At 43.1% G+C, this 18,529-nt stretch overlaps 1 protein-coding gene and 1 non-coding gene across 2 annotated transcripts in view; both read left to right on the top strand.

The window, feature by feature from the left end:
• The first annotated feature begins 8,158 nt into the window (after positions 1–8,158).
• Positions 8,159–18,529, top strand: part of GAREM1 (GRB2 associated regulator of MAPK1 subtype 1) — a 232,280-nt gene continuing 221,909 nt past the window's right edge. The window contains exon 1 of the mRNA XM_068993892.1: positions 8,159–8,279. Coding sequence (XP_068849993.1) covers positions 8,159–8,279 — 121 coding nt within the window. The remainder of the gene's footprint in view (positions 8,280–18,529) is intronic.
• On the top strand, positions 12,258–12,330 carry TRNAW-CCA (transfer RNA tryptophan (anticodon CCA)). Its single transcript has one exon. It is a non-coding gene; the product is annotated as a tRNA-Trp (tRNA).

The raw sequence follows: 18,529 nt of genomic DNA on the forward strand, positions 1-18,529 counted from the left end.
CTCAGACTGACATCTTGTGTTTGCTTGGGAGGAAAAATACCATCTATAAAGAGCTTGCTTCTTCATAAACCCAAACCCATAACCTATAGAGTTACACATACACACATACACACACACACACACACACACACACACACACACGATGATGATTTTGGTAAATTCAATAATTATATTGTCATTTGCTTTTTATATTTGTTATAATTCTTGAATTTTATAAGCTCCTACTTTAGCCATAATGTTCCCTGCTTTTCTAAACTGTAAATACTTCAAGCACAAAAAAGGGCTTCCTTGGTGGCTTGGTGGTAAAGAATCACCTGGCAAAGCAGGAGATGTGGGTTGGATCTCTGGGTAGGGAAGATCCCCAGAAGAAGGAAATGGCAACCCACTCCAATATTCTTGCCTGAGAAATCCCATGGACAGGGCAGCATGGCAGGCTATAGTTCATGGGGTTGCAAAGACTTAGACACGATTAAACAACAACAACGCACAGAAGAATTATTATTTAAAAGGGCGGTTTTAACACTTAGGCTTGTGTTATGAACTGTAAAATAAAATCAGTGGATCATGAATACTGCTAAAAATTAAACAGTAAAGAACAGATTAAAAGATCAGGATTCAGTATGCCTTAGAAGCACACAAAAAAGTGATGTTTTGGAAAACTTTTGTTTTGATAATACATGTATGCATATACTGGGTTGCAATGTGATACATATTTTTACATATTTTACAATGGGAATACATTGTGTGTTTTCGAAAAGCAAGCATCCCCCACAAAATCCAGTTTGCAACTTGGAATATTTCTCCTTGATATGGATATTTTCCTTTAATATTCCTATATTGACACTGTACTACAGATATTAGTCAATGATCTACTTAAGAAAGGCATGCTCTATAGGGAAAGCAGGAAAGGAAGAGATGACAAAGTAAAATTCTGAATATATTTTTAAATCCTTCCTGAAAGTACCCATATGGGATATGCTTCTTTATGGCACTTTACTTTTCCATTTATACATTCTCTTGATAGACAGATAGGATAAGAAGTTTGATTAGTTTACCTGCATGTAGAGAACTTACTATGTGCCAGCTGCGGAGGAGGCAAATATAGTAAAACAAGCTCTTCTGAGGGTGAAATCCTGGCAAAGGAAACTACAAACAAGGTAATCAACAGTAAACTAATAACACACTAACAATTTTAATATGTTGCAACTGATGGGTCCAGAGGTACATTTCCAGTTCAGTGACAAAATTGCAGAACTTGATTTCAATAAATAAAGTTTAAATTTTCAGATAAGTGAGAAGAACTGGGGGCCAATCTAATAGTGACCATTGTTGTTATGGAATCAGAGCCTTAAAAATGTCTAGACCTGATGAATATTGATCATTCATAATCCAGATGTGGTATCCTACTTAACAATAAGGAGGAGGAAATGGCAACCCAAGAACTCTCGTATTCTCGCCTGGAAAGTTCCATGGACAGAGGAGCCTGGTGGGCTATCATCCATGGGGTCTCAAAAAAGTTGGACATGACTTAGTGACTGAACATGCACACACTAACTGACACAGAGTAAGGACGATTCGGTTCAATTCAACACTAAATGAGCCCTTTCCATGTTCCAGGCATGGTAGCAAGACCTGGAGAAACAAAGGTGAATAAAAGACACTTTCAGTGACCATGGGTAATAATGGTCTAGTAGGAAAGTCAAACATAAAATCAGATGGTAAAGCACAGAGGAATTAGCACAATTAAAAGCAGAGTATTGCCAGGTATGATAGTGACAAGGGAAAGAGAGGGTCAACTCTTTGAAGGAAACAGAATTTCATGGAAAAGAAAGGAAGAAAAGCATTCCAAGCCAAGAGGACCGCCTCTTCAAGGGCATGTATTGGGTTGGCCAATAAGTTTGTTTGGGTTTTCCCATAAGTTGTAATGGAAAAACCCGATGAAACATTTTGGCCAACCCAGTATTAGCATGGCATATTTGGGCAACTACAAGAAAGCACTACTACTGTCTACTACTACCACCAGATTGTAAGGTATCAGCAGGTAGTCAGTCAAGAGGAGGCTGGAGAGGACACCCAATCACATAAAGGAAGAATATTTTATACAGACAAAGGGCTTTACACTTTATTCCACTGACACTGAAAATAAAGACATTGTACAAGGTTTTAAGTGCAGAGTGACTTAAGTTAGGTGACAGTATGGACTTTAGTTGACAGGGAAAAGAGCTTAGAGACCCAGAAAACACCAGGGCTATGAACTTTAATATCACACTTGACTGCTAGCCTATTATGTGACCCAGAACATTCTGATATAAAGAAAACCAACATGTAATGTTTTTATCTCGTAAAGCCGATAATGCAGAGAATTAACGAATTATGCACGTTTAAAACAAAGCTTCACAGTTAGGAAGTCATGAAGCGCCCCTCATAGGAGTCATATAGTATCATATGCCTGATTCACTTCTGAGCTTTTCAGCATATGAAGAGTCGTCAAGGCCACTGCCTGGATTGGCTGGGTGACAGGACTGGCTCACTGTGGAATTAACCCCACAGACTCTAGCTTTAGGGACAGAGGTTCCATAGGTGGGAGCAGTCACCTGGGTTTTCCATTTGAGGACTGATGCTCTCTACTACTTGCCAGATATAACTGTTCTTCCAAAATCGAATCACTTCCTCACAGCTCCGTTTGCCTCTCTAAACTTTGCCCCTTCAAAATCAGTACTTCAGGACTTCCCTGGTGGTCCAGTGGTTAAGACTGAGTGCCCAATGCAGGGGGCCTGGGCTCACTCCCTGGTCAGGGAACTAGATCCCGCATGCTGAAACTAAAGATCCTGCATGCCACCACTAAGCTCCTGTATGCAGCAGTGAAGATCCCAAGGGCCGCAACTAAGACTTGGCACAGCCAAATAAATAAATGAATATAAATACGTTTTTAAAAAGTAATCAGAAAGGTTTTTTTTAAAAGAAAACAAAAGAAAAAACCCCAATACTTCTTTTAGCCCTTCCCATGTGTCAGTGCAGTGAAAGCCACTCAGTCGTGTTTGACTCTTTGTGACTCCATGGACTATACAGTCCATGGACTTCTCCAGGCCAGAATACTGGAGTGGGTAGTCCCACTTCAGTATTCCTTTCTCCGGGGGATCTTCCCCACCCAGGGATTGAACCTGGGTCTCTCGGATTGCAGGCGGATTCTTTACCATCTGAGCCACCAGGGAAGCCCAAGAATACTGGAGTGGGTAGTCTAATCCCTTCTCCAGTGGATCTTCCTGACCCAGGAATCCGACTGGGGTATCCTGCTTTGCAGGTAGATTCTTTACCAGCTGAGCCACCAGGGAAGCCCTCCTATGCATCAGGCCCTGTTCTGAATGCTCAACATATATTAAAGGATTACATTTTCATATCAACCCTATGAGATGAGAACTATTATTTTTATCTTAGTCTATTTGGGCTGTTATTACAGACTATCATAGACTAGGGGGTTTATAAACAACAGAAATTTATTTCTTACAATTCTGGAGGCTGGAAAGTCCAAGATCAAGGCATTGGTAGATTCTGAGTCTGGTGAGAACCGTTTTCTTTCTTTTTAAAATAAAGCCTCTTGATGAAAGTGAAAGAGGAGAGTGAAAAAGTTGGCTTAAAGCTCAACACTCAGAAAATGAAGATCATGGCATGTGGTCCCATCACTTCATGGGAAATAGATGGGGAAACAGTGTCAGACTTTATTTTGGGGGGCTCCAAAATCACTGCAGATGGTGATTGCAGCCATGAAATTAAAAGACACTTACTCCTTGGAAGGAAAGTTATGACCAACCTAGATAGCATATTCAAAAGGAGAGACATTACTTTGCCATCTAAGGTCTGTCTAGTCAAGGCTATGGTTTTTCCAGTGGTCATGTATGGATGTGAGTTGGGCTGTGAAGAAAGCTGAGCACCGAAGAATTGATGCTTTTGAACTGTGGTGATGGAGAAGACTCTTGAGAGTCCCTTGGACTGCCAGGAGATCCAACCAGTCCATTCTAAAGGAGATCAGTCCTAGGTATTCTTTGGAAGGAATGATGCTAAAGCTGAAACTCCAGTACTTTGGCCACCTCATGCGAAGCTGACTCATTGGAAAAGACTCTGATGCTGGGAGGGATTGGGGACAGGAGGAGAAGGGGATGACAGAGGATGAGATGGCTGGACGGCATCACCAACTCGATGGACATGGGTTTGGGTGAACTCTGGGAGTTGGTGATGGACAGGGAGGCCTGGTGTGCTGCAATTCATGGGGTTGAAAACAGTTGGAGAGACTGAACTGAACTGAAAGTTTATTAATTTTTTTAATTGAAGGATAATTGCTTAGGGCCCGTTTTCTTGTTCATGATCTAATCATCTCCCCAAATCACCACCTGGGGATTAGGTTTCAACCTAAGAATTTGGGGAGAACACAAACATTCAGTCTATATCAATCGTCCCCATTTTTTCAGAAGAGGAAACAGCAAGTTGCCCAAGCTCCTGAATAGAAGCAGAGTCACTAAATCAAAGCCATGCCATCTGGCATTGGAGTCAATATTCTAATCACCATAAAATGCTGCCTTCCACAAATCTCAATTTAAAACGTATTTGGCAGGAATGAGGGACCAGTACATTGAATTTTGCTTTACAGAAAATTTTTCTTGGGGGTTTCTTTTTCATAAACTGTAAAATCTTGTAAGTTTTGCCCCTGTACCCAGTTGTTACACTTTTATGTGAGTGGTTTGCACTGGCCCAACAATCTTAAGACAACATGCCTCCTCATATCATGTTTGGAAGTGCAGTCCAGTCAGACTGAAAGAGTACTCTTCTCAGTTGATTTTTTTCCCCTACAGTTTAACCAAAACTCTCGTCTTACAAATAAAATCTTTCTGAAGCAGTTCTGCCACGACTGGAGATTATATAAGATTTTGGAGCTCATTAAAATTTCTTTCCTTTAATACTCAAGGTTGAAATGAAAACTCTTCTGCAAGGTCAGCAATAAGAGCAAATCTAATGTAAGTTCTCTATTGATTAAAAAAAAGTTGATTGCATTAATCTTTTTACTTTTTTATCTTGCCTTTAGGTCATAAGTTACCAGCGCTTTCATGGGAAAGAACTACTTTTCCCTATTCCCTGAAGCTTTTAAAGAGGATGTAATAGTAGAAAATAATTTTTTTTTAAATATACCATTTAAGGTTTAAGGATCTACTAACTGGCTGAAGGACCCCTGACCCTATCCATTCTTAAAAGTTTCTTGAATCATTTTTGGAGCCTGAGCTTAATTTTCAGAAATGATTAATTACTTAAATAGGAAAAAAATAGCTGGCATTTGATTGCTTTTCAGTTCAGTTCAGTTCAGTTCAGTCATGTCCGACCCTTTGCAACCCCATGGACTGCAGCACGCCAGACCTCCCTGTCCATCACCAACTCACAGAGTTTATTCAAACTCATGTCCATTGAGTCAGTGATGCCATCCAACCATCTCATCCTCTGTCATCCCCTTCTCCTCCCACCTTCAATCTTTCCCAGTATTAGGGTCTTTTCAAATGAGTCAGCTCTTTGCATCAGGTGGCCAAAGTATTGGAGTTTCAGCTTCAACATCAGTCCTTCCAATGAATATTCAGGACTGATTCCTTTACGATTGATTGGTTGGATCTCCTTGCAGTCCAAGGGACCTTCAAGAGTCTTCTCCAACACCATACTTCAAAAGCATCAATTTTTTGGTGCTCAGCTTTCTTTATAGTCCAACTCTCACATCCATACATGACTACTGGAAAGTTGGTTCCTTTTAATTTTTTAAAATTCTTCTTTCTGTGAGCAAAACTTCCAACTTTATGGACCTCTGATTCCGAGTGAAAATGTTAGTCTCTCAGTCGTTCGCCTCTTCACCACCCCCCTGGACTGGAACCTGCCAGGCTCCTCTATTCGTAGAATTCTCCAGGCAAGAATACAGGAGTGGGTTGCCATTTCCTTCTCCAGGGAAGATTCCAACCCAGCGATCTGAACAGGGATTACCTGCATTGGATGCTGATTCTTTTCCATCGGAATCACCAGGGATTTGGAGTAAAATAGACTAAAAACTGTCCCCCACCTTTTTTTCCCCAAGACTTTTCTGAAAACTTCACATCAGTGACAGAAAGCTGAAAACTTTCAGCAGAAGATTTTGTGAAAATCATCTTCAGTGCTTCCAAGGGGGAGGACAGGGAAAGTGTTAGAAGCATCTCCAGGGTTTTTCTGTAATTGCTATGGAGAGGTTTATTCATTGGCACAGACCTAAGCTAGCCATCTGAAAGGCAGTGGTTGTTTTCAAGTCCCCCGGGCGGGTGAAGCAGGTGTTTGTTTTGTCTTCCATGCATTGTACACTGAATATGTACTGAAAAATATAAAGAACTGATCTATGTAACCCTTTCACCTGGCCACCACTTGCCTCTGCTGGTGTGTGTGCTGTGTGCCAAGTTGCTTCAGTGGTGTCCCACTCTTTGGGACCTATAGACTGTAGCCTGCCAGGCTCCTCTGTCCATGGGATTCTCCAGGCCAGAATACTGGAGTGGGTTGCCATTTTCTTCTCCAAGGGATCTTCCCAACCCAGGGATCGAACCCAGGCCTCTTATGACTCCTGCATTAGCAGGCGGGTTCTTTACTACTAGTGCCACCTGGGAAGCCATTATTTTCCTGGTGTAAAATAATCTTAAAAGAAAAAAAGTAGCACTTAAAAGTTAGGATGTGCTTAAAGAAACAGGAATCTTACAGCTACCTCTGAGCTGTCTGCAGGGAGTAGGCCACAGTCAATATTGGGGAAAACAGAGTGTTTATCACAGAAAGTGGACTGTGGGCTTGAATCCAGGCATATCTATCTACAAGTGCTCAATCTTGCCAATTTACCAAATGTCTTAGTACGTATATCTAGAAAACGAGAATTAGTCCAACCCTGGGAGAGAAATGAGTGAGAAAAGCATGTGACAACAGCTGGTTCCCGTCGCCTCCCAGTAAATTGGCGTGTCTGTGGCTGTTGGTCTCAATCTCCGCCTTCTCCAGCAGCTTGTCGGTAGGTACAATGAAGGTGCCAACCCGACAGTCATCTTCCCTTGTGTGGATACTGATAATTCGTTACCTTTCTGTTTCTCAGTGATTAGGCCTTTTTCATTCCTCCTTGTAGCCAGAGTCTGGTGTAAAATAATCTTAAAACTTGAGTCTAGACTCAAGGGGGTAACTTCCAGCTGCGTTTCTGGAGAGTTTTAGGACTGTCGGGGCGGGGTGGCGGGAGGCACGCCAAGGGATGGATGCTTTTCCCAGCTGTGGCACTCTCAAGAGATGGGCACCACACAGATCTCTTGCGCCCTATAACAGCAACTCCAGCGCCACGGTGAGGGATGGACCGAGAGGGAGCTACATCTTCAGGACGAGTGAGATTCTCGAGCTCGCCGCGTTCCTCCGGGGCGCCCTCCGGGCAGGCCCGGGGAAAGCGAAGGAATGCGGGCGTGCGGCGGCGCCGGGCGAGGCTGCAAGGCGCCGGAGCGGTCGGACGGGGGAGCGAGAGCTAAAGCTTGCGGAGCGCGCCCAGACGCCCGCCGGATCCTGGAGCCGCCGCCTAGCCGAGCCCGCCCGGCTGCGGGGGGCGGGGGAGGCCGAGCGGGAGGCGGGGCGGGGCGGGGCGGGCGGCGCCGGGGAGGCGGGGGCGGGGTCTCTCCGAGCTGCGCAGGCGTTGCTCGCACCTTGTTGATTAGTCAGTGCTGGGAGCGCTGCTATGGCGTTTCTCAGACCCGCGGCTCCTCCTCACACGCTCCAGGCGGAGGGAAGGAGGGGTGAGAGGAGGAGGAGGCGAGCGGGCGGCCGCCGCAGCTGCAGACCCGGGGCCAGAGGAGGAGGCGGAGCGGGAGCCGCCGCAGCCACCCCGGCCGCCGCGGGGCTGCTGCCTGTCCTCTCCGGGCTTGAGGGCACGCGGGGCGCCCCAGCCATGCCCCGCAGCGGCAGCTGAGCCGGCCGCGGGCCCCCTCCGTCCCTCCCTCGCTCCCGGCTGCCGCAGCCGCCGCCGCGCCCCCGGGCTGCCCGCGGCCGGAGTGCCGGGCGTCCCTCGCGCGTCCCAGCTCCGCGAGCGCGAGCAGCGGCGGCCGCCGAGGCGCGGGGTGGTGCCGGCGGCGGGAGCGCGGGGCCGGAGGAGGCGGGGAAGATGGACCCGGCGCCCTCGCTGGGCTGCAGCCTCAAGGATGTGAAGTGGAGCTCGGTGGCCGTTCCGCTCGACCTGCTGGTCAGCACTTACCGACTGCCCCAGATCGCGCGGCTGGACAGCGGTGAGTCCCCGCCCGCGAACCGCAGTCTTGGCTGGGCTGTGCGCGGCTGAGCCGGGGAGGGTGGGACCCTGTGGGGAGTGGGCTGCCCGCCCCCCAGGCGTTGGACTTGGCCCGCGCGGCTGCCGCAGCCCTGGCGCGTCGCTCTCAACTCCCCCCAGCAGCAGCTAGAGATGTGAAAATCAAAGCCCTTGCAGGATAATTAAAAAGGACGCCAAAAAAAAAAAATCAACATTAGGGAAACCTCTGCAGATAGTAATCTGGGAGGCGAGCTGTCCCTCCCTACCCGCCTGCAAGAATTACTCAACCTGAGAAACCCTGAAGAGTTAGCTTAGGTAACTTTCTCACAAAATAATTGTGCTTTGGGTGGCATCTTTATTTTGGTAACTCTCCCCCGCCCCTCCCCAAGAAGGAGCAGATTTTAGGGGGAAAGGTCCTGGATGACCAATGAAAGAGATCACATTTCTCAGAGACCTTTTATTACAGCTTGTCTGTTTTGTTTAAGTCAACTGAAAGTAATTTAGAGCTGTGTGTAGCAAATGTTTTTAGTAGAGGTGATGGTATGCTTAAGGTTAATTATTAGCTTAGCGCATTTCCAGCCTGGAAAAAAAACTGAAGTCCCGAAAACCTGTATTGACCTGGAACCCGAGCTCAAAACTAAGACATGCTCGTGTTTCCTGAAATTGACAACCAGAGACTAACCCCATGTTTCCCAGCTGTTTGTTCTGCAGGTTGACATCTGCAAACAGGTAGATAGATGTGCATACTGTCAAGATACTTTTCAGTTTGAGAGCTGTGACAAGGTGGCAGTTTAGGTGTGTTTTGCCTTTTGTGTTTTCGTAATAACTTCTGTTGATTTTGGCTTCATGCGGTTTCAGACTGTTTGCAGAAACAAGCTGGCCTCTGCTATGGGGCTGCTTGAAGCACCTGGGCCCAGGCCGGCAGGCAAGTTGATAAAGCTGAGCTCAGGCCAAATCAGCACTGAGCCAGAAAGGTGTCATTTCTGCTCAAAGGACTTGGGTTGCTCCTTTTTCTCTGGAGTCCAGGCATGTGTAACATGAGACGTTATAAGCATCTAAAGGCATTTTTGTTCCCTTTCTTCTGAGGAGTTAGATTAGACGTTTGAAGTACTGCTGTGAAAAATAAAGGCAGGAGAGTTCAAGATCACTGTAAAACAGTCTCCCCGTGCTTACTAGCTTTGTTTAATTGGTGGTGGTAGTCATGGGCATTGGGAATAAGCTAGGAGTTCTGAAACTAGTGATGAAGGGCAGGTGAGTTCAGGGATGGTCAGGTGGTATGTTTTGAGGCATTTCTGCTTAGAGTGGGAGTGCTTTAAATATGTGTCTGCAGGTCTGAATCAGAGAGAGAGAGAGTGTGTGTACTCTGAGTTTCATTTATTCTTACATTGTGTGACATTGTGAATACTGAAAGGTTATAGGATTCCTCACTTTTTCCTATCTCTCATCTCTGCTCACTTCACCAAAACTTAATAGCTAGATGGTGAACATGGATGTATGCAGTGTAAAAGTCACCCAAAAGTTTCATTAAACAAAATTTTAAGAGGCTGAATGTCAGTTGCAGACATAACTTTCAGCTTTACAATCCACTTTCTTCTCTCCCCGCCATTCATAAAAAGGATCTGAATCAGCAGTGTACTCATCCCACACTTCTTTTTCAAATTAGGACGTGGGTAGCAAGTCTTAACAGTGTGTCCTTTCAAGCTGTGGAATCGATGTTGATCACTATGTGTAATTCCAATTCCGTATTGTAAAGTTTCTCTTAATACTGCTTGAGGATCACAGTGGCATGTACAAATTTGGAATCATAGCCAAATACTGCTTTATACTTTGGTCCTTTCACTTAGTCTCATCTTATTAAAAGAAAAACAAAACTTTTTTTAAGCTGCATGCTGTTTCATGGGATGATGGCTGTACCATATATCGAGTCCCCTGCAGTGGACACCAAAGCTGCTTCATTTTATGAATTTTAAGTTGTGATGTAATGAATACTCTTATACATAAATCTATTTGTTTGGGTTAGGATATATTCCTCCCCTGCTGAATAAACATGTAAATCCTTTTTAAGTCCTTGTTACACATTGCCAAATTGCTTCAGAGACTAAAGGTTGTACTCATGCTCAAGGGAGAATCATGGGAGTAGCAGTTTCCCTACAACCTTAAAATAATAAGTATTTTACAAACAATTAGAACCAATAAAATTTGCTAATTTGAAGGGCGGAAAATGTTAGATTACCAATTAAATTTGGATAGACTTTAAAAGAGTTGGTCATAGATTCCATGTTTATTTTTTAAATGTGTCACAGCAGTGCACAGAACACGTTAAGGACATGCCACCATGCTGTATGTGAAATTTGTGCAGCCCTCATCCCTGTGTATGTCCTTTTGCCAGCTATAGTGCTGCAGGTACATTTTCTACACACACACACACACACACACACGCACACACCCTATACTTAGACATGAAAGGTAGTCATTTTCCAAATCACTTGTTTTCAGAGAGGTTAGAAAGGAATGGAAAAACATGGCAGTAGTTGACATTACGCCAAGAGGAAACTATTGGCTGATTTTAAGCAATCATTAAAAAAAAAAAATCAAACATCTAATTTCAGAACTGTTGATTATTGGATGCCTACTATGTGCTGGTCGGTTTCTAAGTGCTTGATATATCTTGTCTCAAATCCTTAGCACCCCATTTTAAGGACTTTGGGAACCTGAGGTTTGGAGAAATTGAGCAACATACCTAGTAAATGATGGATTGTGATTTTTAGCCGACTTTCCAACTCTGAAGACAGACCTTTTATCTTAAACTGTACTACCTCCTTATACTAAACAGGAGTAGATTTAGAGTAGGTCTAACGTCTGCTCTAAAGAGCCCCACTGTCTCTCTTGAGAGCTGGAGGACCGGAAAGTCAATATTTTTAGAACAGAGTAGACATCGAATTAAGTGCTGGCCTCATCCATCATATTTAGACGATTTTCTGCTTCCCAAAGGAGTGGCTGAAAAGCGGTAAGGGGCAGAGAAGAAAGTAAAGAATCAGAGAAAGAAGGCAAAAAGTAGAGTCTGAGGGTCTAGGGTATGTAGGCATGCCTGTTGAGAGCACTCTTTAGGGCGTTTGCCATACTTAACATACTAACTACACGGTAAGAGCTTTCCAGTTCTTTGCCTCCTGCATGTCACTCATGAATTGCCAGACACAGTCACTATTCCACCCGCAGTAGTGAAATTTGTCATTATTTAAGATAAATACAAAATTAGTGAGTCTTTTTTGCCTGGGAAATCCCATGGACAGAGGAGCCTGGCGGGCTATAGTCTGTGGGATCCCTAGAGTCGGACACGACTTAGCGACTACACCACCACCACCACCACAGTATGGCCTCATGAGTCGTTCTGGAGACCAAAAGAAAAGTACTCTAGAGGTTCTCCTCAAGAAACACATCTCTTCAGCCAGAATCTAACCCCATTCTGCAACACAGTTAAAATCAGATATTTAACCTCATCATCAGTCTTGGAAACTGTTGGCTGTAGAACCAGGTTCAACAAATGTTTTTATGACCGACAGGGTGGAGAGAATACTGATCCTCACCCATCATCAGCCCATCCACACTGAGGGGTAGGTAGGTGGGGAAATCGTTCTTTTTCCTCTGTCTCTTCAGTATTTTTTCTTGGAAGTGCTCTGAAGAGTTGTTCCCCAGCCGTGCTCTTTCAACTTTTTTGCTCTTACAGCGCCTGAAAGATTCTGTAAAAGCCTGTACTCTAAACACATTTCTAAATTAATTGCTAAAACTTTTCATCTTAGTTTAATAGTTTTATATAGTTGTACAGTTTAAATAGTTGTAGAGGATATCTTTCATCATACTGTCAACATTGACTTTTCAAGTTATTGCGTTGTTTAAAAAACTCTAGTAGAATCTATATTTGATTCCCTCATAACTTCTCTTATAGCTCAGTTGGTAACGGGCTTCCCTGGTGGCTCAGAGGTTAAAGCGTCCGCCTCCAATGCGGGAGACCCGGGTTCGATCCCCGGGTTGGGGAGATCCCCTGGAGAAGGAAATGGTAACCCACTCCAGTATTCTTGCCTGGAGAAGCCCATGGACAGAGGAGCCTGGCAGGCTACAGTCCACGGAGTCGCAAAGAGTCGGACACGACTGAGCGACTTCACTTCACTTCAGTTGGTAAAGAATCCGCCTGTAATGCGGGAGACCCTGGTTTGATTCCTGGGTCGGGAAGATCTCCTGCAGAAGGCATAGGCTACCCACTTCAGTGTTCTTGGGCTTCCCTTGTGGCTCAGCTGGTAAAGAAAGTGAAGTCACTCAGTCATGTTTGACTCTTTGCGACCCAATGGACTGTAGCCTACCCGGCTCCTCCTTCCATGGGATTTTCCAGGTAAGAGTACCAGAGTGGGTTGCCATTTCCTTTTCCAGGGGATCTTCCCAATCCCGGGATCAAATCCGGGTCTCGCGCAATGCAGGCAAACGCTTTACCCTCTGAGCCACCAAATCCATCTGCAATGCGGGAGACCTGAGTTCAATCTCTGGGTTGGGAAGATCTCCTGGGGAAGAGAAAGGCTACCCACTCCAGTATTCTGGCCTGGAGAATTTGAGTTGCAAAGAGTCGGACACGACTGAGTGACTTTCACTTCACTTCATATTTGATTCTCAACGTTATTCATTTTTGAAATTCATGAATAAGTTCTTAACAGTTAAACTTTTTACGTCTTTCCTTTTTTCTCCTTAAATTCATATTTCCATTTCCTTTCTCCTACAGAATTTTACTCCAATGGAATATAGTTTTTTGTTTCTTTGTTTTTTTTTTCTGTTAGAAGGAAGGGTTTATTACTTGTAGTAAATGAAGAGAACACCAGAGATCTTTCCCAAAGCAGTGTCTTATTGATCACTGCCTTACTTTCTGTACCAAAAAAAAAAAAAGAATATAAATCAAAAACTAGTATTTCGTATTTCATTTGGCCACAGGCCCTTTTTATTGAAATATTTCAGGTTGTTTAAAACAAAGAAGTGGAAATTACCTGTGTTAGGAAAGGAGATACTCAAATGCTGGAGACTTGCACTCCTCAGCAGGGATCAGCATTTTCATTTGTTCTTTTGTTAGTCGCCCTGTGCCCTGGGATCTTTACACCTGGGGTAATGCAGATTAGAAAGATCTGGTGAAAGTTGATGCAGAGGAACTGCTTTTGTAAAGTGGGAGAAGGACCTTTGGGAGGGGGAGGTAATGAAGGACAGCTGCCATTCATCCTGGGAGGGATGTTCTTCCATCACAGTTATAGTTTCAGGCAGATCAGTTTTTAGACAGGAGAATATTTGAAAGTTGGGGACTTGGAAATTGACTCACTTCCCTGGTGACTCAGACGGTAAAGAATCCACGTGTAATGAAGAAGACCTGGGTTCGATCTCTGGGTTGGGAAGATCCCCTGGAGAAGGGCATGGCAACCCACTCCAGTATACTTGCCTGGAGAATCCCATGGACTGAGGAGCCTGGTGGGCTATAGTCCATGGGATTGCAAAGAGTTAGACATAACTGAGCGACCAAGCACAGCACATAGTTGTGATGATGAACCCCTTGGGAAGTGTTGGCTTTGCTTCAGATACATACCCTAGTTCAAAGAATGCTTGTCTACAGCAGGAAAAATGAGTGTATGGTCCTGCTTGCTGAAAGAAAGAAGACCAAGGCTGCATGAACTGCCAGGGAGAGAGAAATAAAGATGGTAGGCGTTGGAGGCAGCTGCATTGGGTGGATAGCTGCAGTTTCTCTCTCCTCACTGTGTGGAGGAAACAGAGTTGATTCCAAGCCCCAGGTGTGTGGTATGCTGGGGGCTTTGGTATTTGCTTTCTGCTGAGCTTTCTGCTTTATTGACTATGCCAAAGCCTTTGACTGTGTGGATCACAATAAACTGTGGAAAATTCTGAAAGAGATGGGAATACCAGACCACCTAACCTGCCTCTTGAGAAATCTGTATGCAGGTCAGGAAGCAACAGTTAGAACTGGACATGGAACAACAGACTGGTTCCAGATAGGAAAAGGAGTACGTCAAGGCTGTATGTTGTCACCCTGCTTATTTAACTTCTGTGCAGAGTACATCTTGAGAAATGCTGGACTGGAAGAAACACAAGCTGGAATCAAGATTGCCAGGAGAAATATCAATAACCTCAGATGTGCAGATGACACCACCCTTATGGCAGAAAGTGAAGAGGAACTAAAAAGCCTCTTGATGAAAGTGAAAGAGGAGAGTGAAAAAATTGGCTTAAAGCTCAACATTCAGAAAACGAAGATCATGGCATCTGGTCCCATCACTTCATGGCAAATAGATGGGGAAACAGTAAAAACAGTGTCAGACTTTATTTTGGGGGGCTCCACAATCACTGCAGATGGTGACTGCAGCCATGAAATTAAAAGACGCTTACTCCTTGGAAGAAAAGTTATGACCAACCTAGATAGTATATTCAAAAGCAAAGACATTACTTTGCCGACTAAGGTCCGTCTAGTCAAGGCTATGGTTTTTCCGGTGGTCATGTATGGATGTGAGAGTTGGACTGTGAAGAAAGCTGAGCGCCGAAGAATTGATGCTTTTGAACTGTGGTGTTGGAGAAGACTCTTGAGAGTCCCTTGGACTGCAAGGAGATCCAACCAGTCCATTCTGAAGGAGATCAGTCCTAGGTATTCTTTGGAAGGAATGATGCTAAAGCTGAAGCTCCAGTACTTTGGCCACCTCATGTGAAGAGTTGACTCATTGGAAAAGACTCTGATGCTGGGAAGGATTGGGGGCAGGAGAAGGGGACGACAGAGGATGAGATGGCTGGATGGCATCACTGACTCGATGGACGTGAGTCTGAGTGAACTCCGGGAGTTGGTGATGGACAGGGAGGCCTGGCGTGCTGCGATTCACAGGGTCGCAAAGAGTCGGACACGACTGAGCAACTGAAATGAACTGAGCTCCTTTTCTTAACTCTACCGTTTAAGTGCCTGGAGGGCTGATGGAGCAGAAACAACTGTGGCCACTCAGATGGCTGTGAGGCTCCACGTGGCTGTTTGAAAGTGTCACAGGTGTTTCTAGATTCAAGTGTTATCTTTGAAATTTTTAGTGGCCACTCATCAATGCTTTTATTGGATTGAAGATGATTTTCTGAGGATCTGTAGTTGAATAACTGTTAGCAGGAAAGAAATGCCTAGTATGTTATACACAAGGTAGGTTTTGAAGAAAGTCTCTTGAATATTCTTTTATATACTGTCATTTTCCTCTAGTTATCATGTATTAGAGTTGGCCATGCATAACAGGATCTTGTGTAGGACAGTGGATGGTTATCAACATTTAGACTCGTAAGATGAGATTTGGACGTGGCTCCTTATTTTAAACGCTCTTGCTTTTCAAATAAGATGTCAATTTTGAAAGTCTTAAGGGAGTATCCACGTGACGAGAAAAAAAATCTTGAGATGCTCAGTTCATCTGTAAAAGGAAACCTGGTTTGATCATTGTGATTGACTGTATCATAGTTTAAAGAAAGTATTTTAGTCTCTTTACCTCATTTGGCTTCCTTATTGAAATAGCAAGTTTTAGTCGACCAGCTTGTAAACTCATTTATTTTTGTCTGAGATTCCTGAGGTATCTGTCTTTTCACTAACAAAGCTGCAGTTCTAGGAAGACTCATAAACTCCTTCTTGTCTTTAGCAGGACTATCAATCTTAAGAAAACCAGCTATTATATGCAACTTGAAAAATAACTCTTTATGTATTATTTTGTCATACTTGATAAAATATAAAATGCTTGCTAAAATATTTTTTAAATCTCATGGGATTAATTCTTCTTTAGATGACATTTCCACATGAAGTTGTTTCCCCACATCTCAAACCTCCACCCCTATTCCCAGTTTCATAAAAACATTTACCCACATTTCATTAAAAGTATAAAAAATTTAATAAATTATCATGATTTCCCAGCTCCTAGCACACTTCCTGGTATGTAGGAGGCATTCAGTAAGAATTGAATAAATGAATGAATAAATCTCAGTGTTAAAATTTTTAAGGCCCAAAATAGATTACTAAAGCTGTCTATGGCCTCTGCAAGTCTGACAGAATTTCACTTTTGTTTCAGTTGAGACACACACACTAAGGTGATAGGTCCTACAATTAGCAGTAGGAAAAGTAGAGACTGGTAAGATCATGATGAAATAATGATTCTTAGGTTCATTAGTTATCCATCTTTAAATTATTTCTAGCAATTAAAACTCATTTTTTAAAGGCCTTTTTTTTTTCTTTTTGCTTTCTTACTAGTTCTTTCATTCTGAAATTCAGATGCCTTCTTCACATATTACATGTAGTATGTCATTTAATTTTTAGCCTTGTAGCACCTAGAATGCCATACATCTTTGGAGCTAGTCAACTCTTATGATAAGCAAGAACCTGATTGGATAGCCAGCTCACCATTTAACTATCCATTGTTTCATCTTCTCAGAGCATCAGAAGCTCTTAGAAGTTTTACTTCCAAGCAAAGCAAGCCACTTGGTTTAAGTAGTGTTGCAAAACTACTACTGCTAATTTGGTACAGTTGTTGTCTTCCTAGAATAGCCCCAAGATTGACTTGAAACCATAGTCTCTTAATCCCAGACAGTGAGTTTCCTTTTATGCCATTGCAGGAGTATTACATAGTGGTAGGAGGAGGAGGAAAACCCAGTTTTTCCTGAGCCCTTTTCTAGCCCTGTAGATGAATTACTTTATAAGGCAAGTCATTTTAATCGATTCTGCTAATTCTTAAACCTACTTTGAAATAAATATTTAAATACCACTTGAGCTTTGATGGCTTAATGGTTGTTTAATGAATATCAAGTTATTGAATTTAAAATGCAATGTGAAGTCTTATAGTTATGAAGTTGTTATTTAGGTTAATATTTAACATGTACAGTAAGTTATGATTAGGTCTGATTATAGCTTAGAGAGGAATAGAATTGTGAGTAGTGCTTATGTGTGTATCCTTGTGAAGATTTTTGAATAATAGGCTGTGTTCTGTTGTTTTTTTCCATTCAGTAAAGAAAAATTTCCTTGGTCAGTTTTTTTTGTTTTCCCAAGGTGATAGTTTTCTCAGTAATAGATGTTAAGATGTTAGAAATGAAACTTTGCCCTTGATAATTACTTCAAATTGACAGTATTTTCCTTCTAGCAGGAAACTAGATTCAGATATCTAAAAGTAACTGGAAAAGGGTAAATATTTACTTTGCTATTTTTAAACATATCTGTTATCTTGTAGGTAATTAGGAAGCACTGGTTGTAAGAGACTTTGTCATCCATTCAAAAAAAGGTTAATGAAGTGCCAGAGGAAATTCACTTGAATAACTCCAGGACATTAATCCATGCAGATGCCTCTCTCTTCTTTGAGTGGGCAAGTAAGGGATGGCTAGAATCAAAGACCTAATATCTATTTCATTGTCATTCCTGATCCTCCATAGTTTATCTTATGAAATCTTCACTTTGTTTCAGGTTAACATATAAAGTAATGAGGAATCCATTTTTACCTTGGATCACTGACTCATAAAATCAATGAAACACCACATCCAAGTTAAAAACAACTTAATTAGTTATGCCTAAAAGAGAGAGCTCATGAAGGTTCAGATTACTTAAAAATAACATAAAGCTTTATTAAGATATTTTACTTTTATTTTTTCCTGTTTATTTTGGTCCACTCTTTGGTCCGTTAAGAGGAAGGGAGCCACGGAGAGTAGACAAGATCAAGAGAAAAATTTCCAGAAGCTTATCATGGCCAGGTACATCACTTTAGGTTAATTTTAACTGTATGTAACAGGACCCCCCCCCCCCCCCCAAATAATAGCAATAATGGCTTATCCAACATGGAGATTTCTTTCTTTTTCAAATAACAAGAGTCTGAAGAAACATGGCCCAGAATGACAGGGCAGAATGACAAGAACCTAGGCTTCTCATGGCTTTCTGCTCTGTCATCCTCAGCAGGCCGTTTTCAGTTCATGGTTCTCGCTGGAGCTCTAGCCATCATGTCTACATCCCAGATAGAAGGAAGGGCCCAAGGGTATGTCTCACCATCGATCCTGCACTGCCTTGCACTCACATCTCATTGGTCAGGACTTACACACTCCTATGTGGACAGGAAGGCAAGTGGAATCTTAGTTGGGCACAGTGCAGGAAAGGGGGTTATTGAATATTGGGAGTTACCCATCAGCCTCTGCCTTTTAGATTTTTGCCTTGATGCCTTTCCTTTT

The sequence above is a fragment of the Capricornis sumatraensis genome, chromosome 21 (assembly GCF_032405125.1).
Source record: "Capricornis sumatraensis isolate serow.1 chromosome 21, serow.2, whole genome shotgun sequence".
NCBI lineage: Eukaryota > Metazoa > Chordata > Mammalia > Artiodactyla > Bovidae > Capricornis > Capricornis sumatraensis.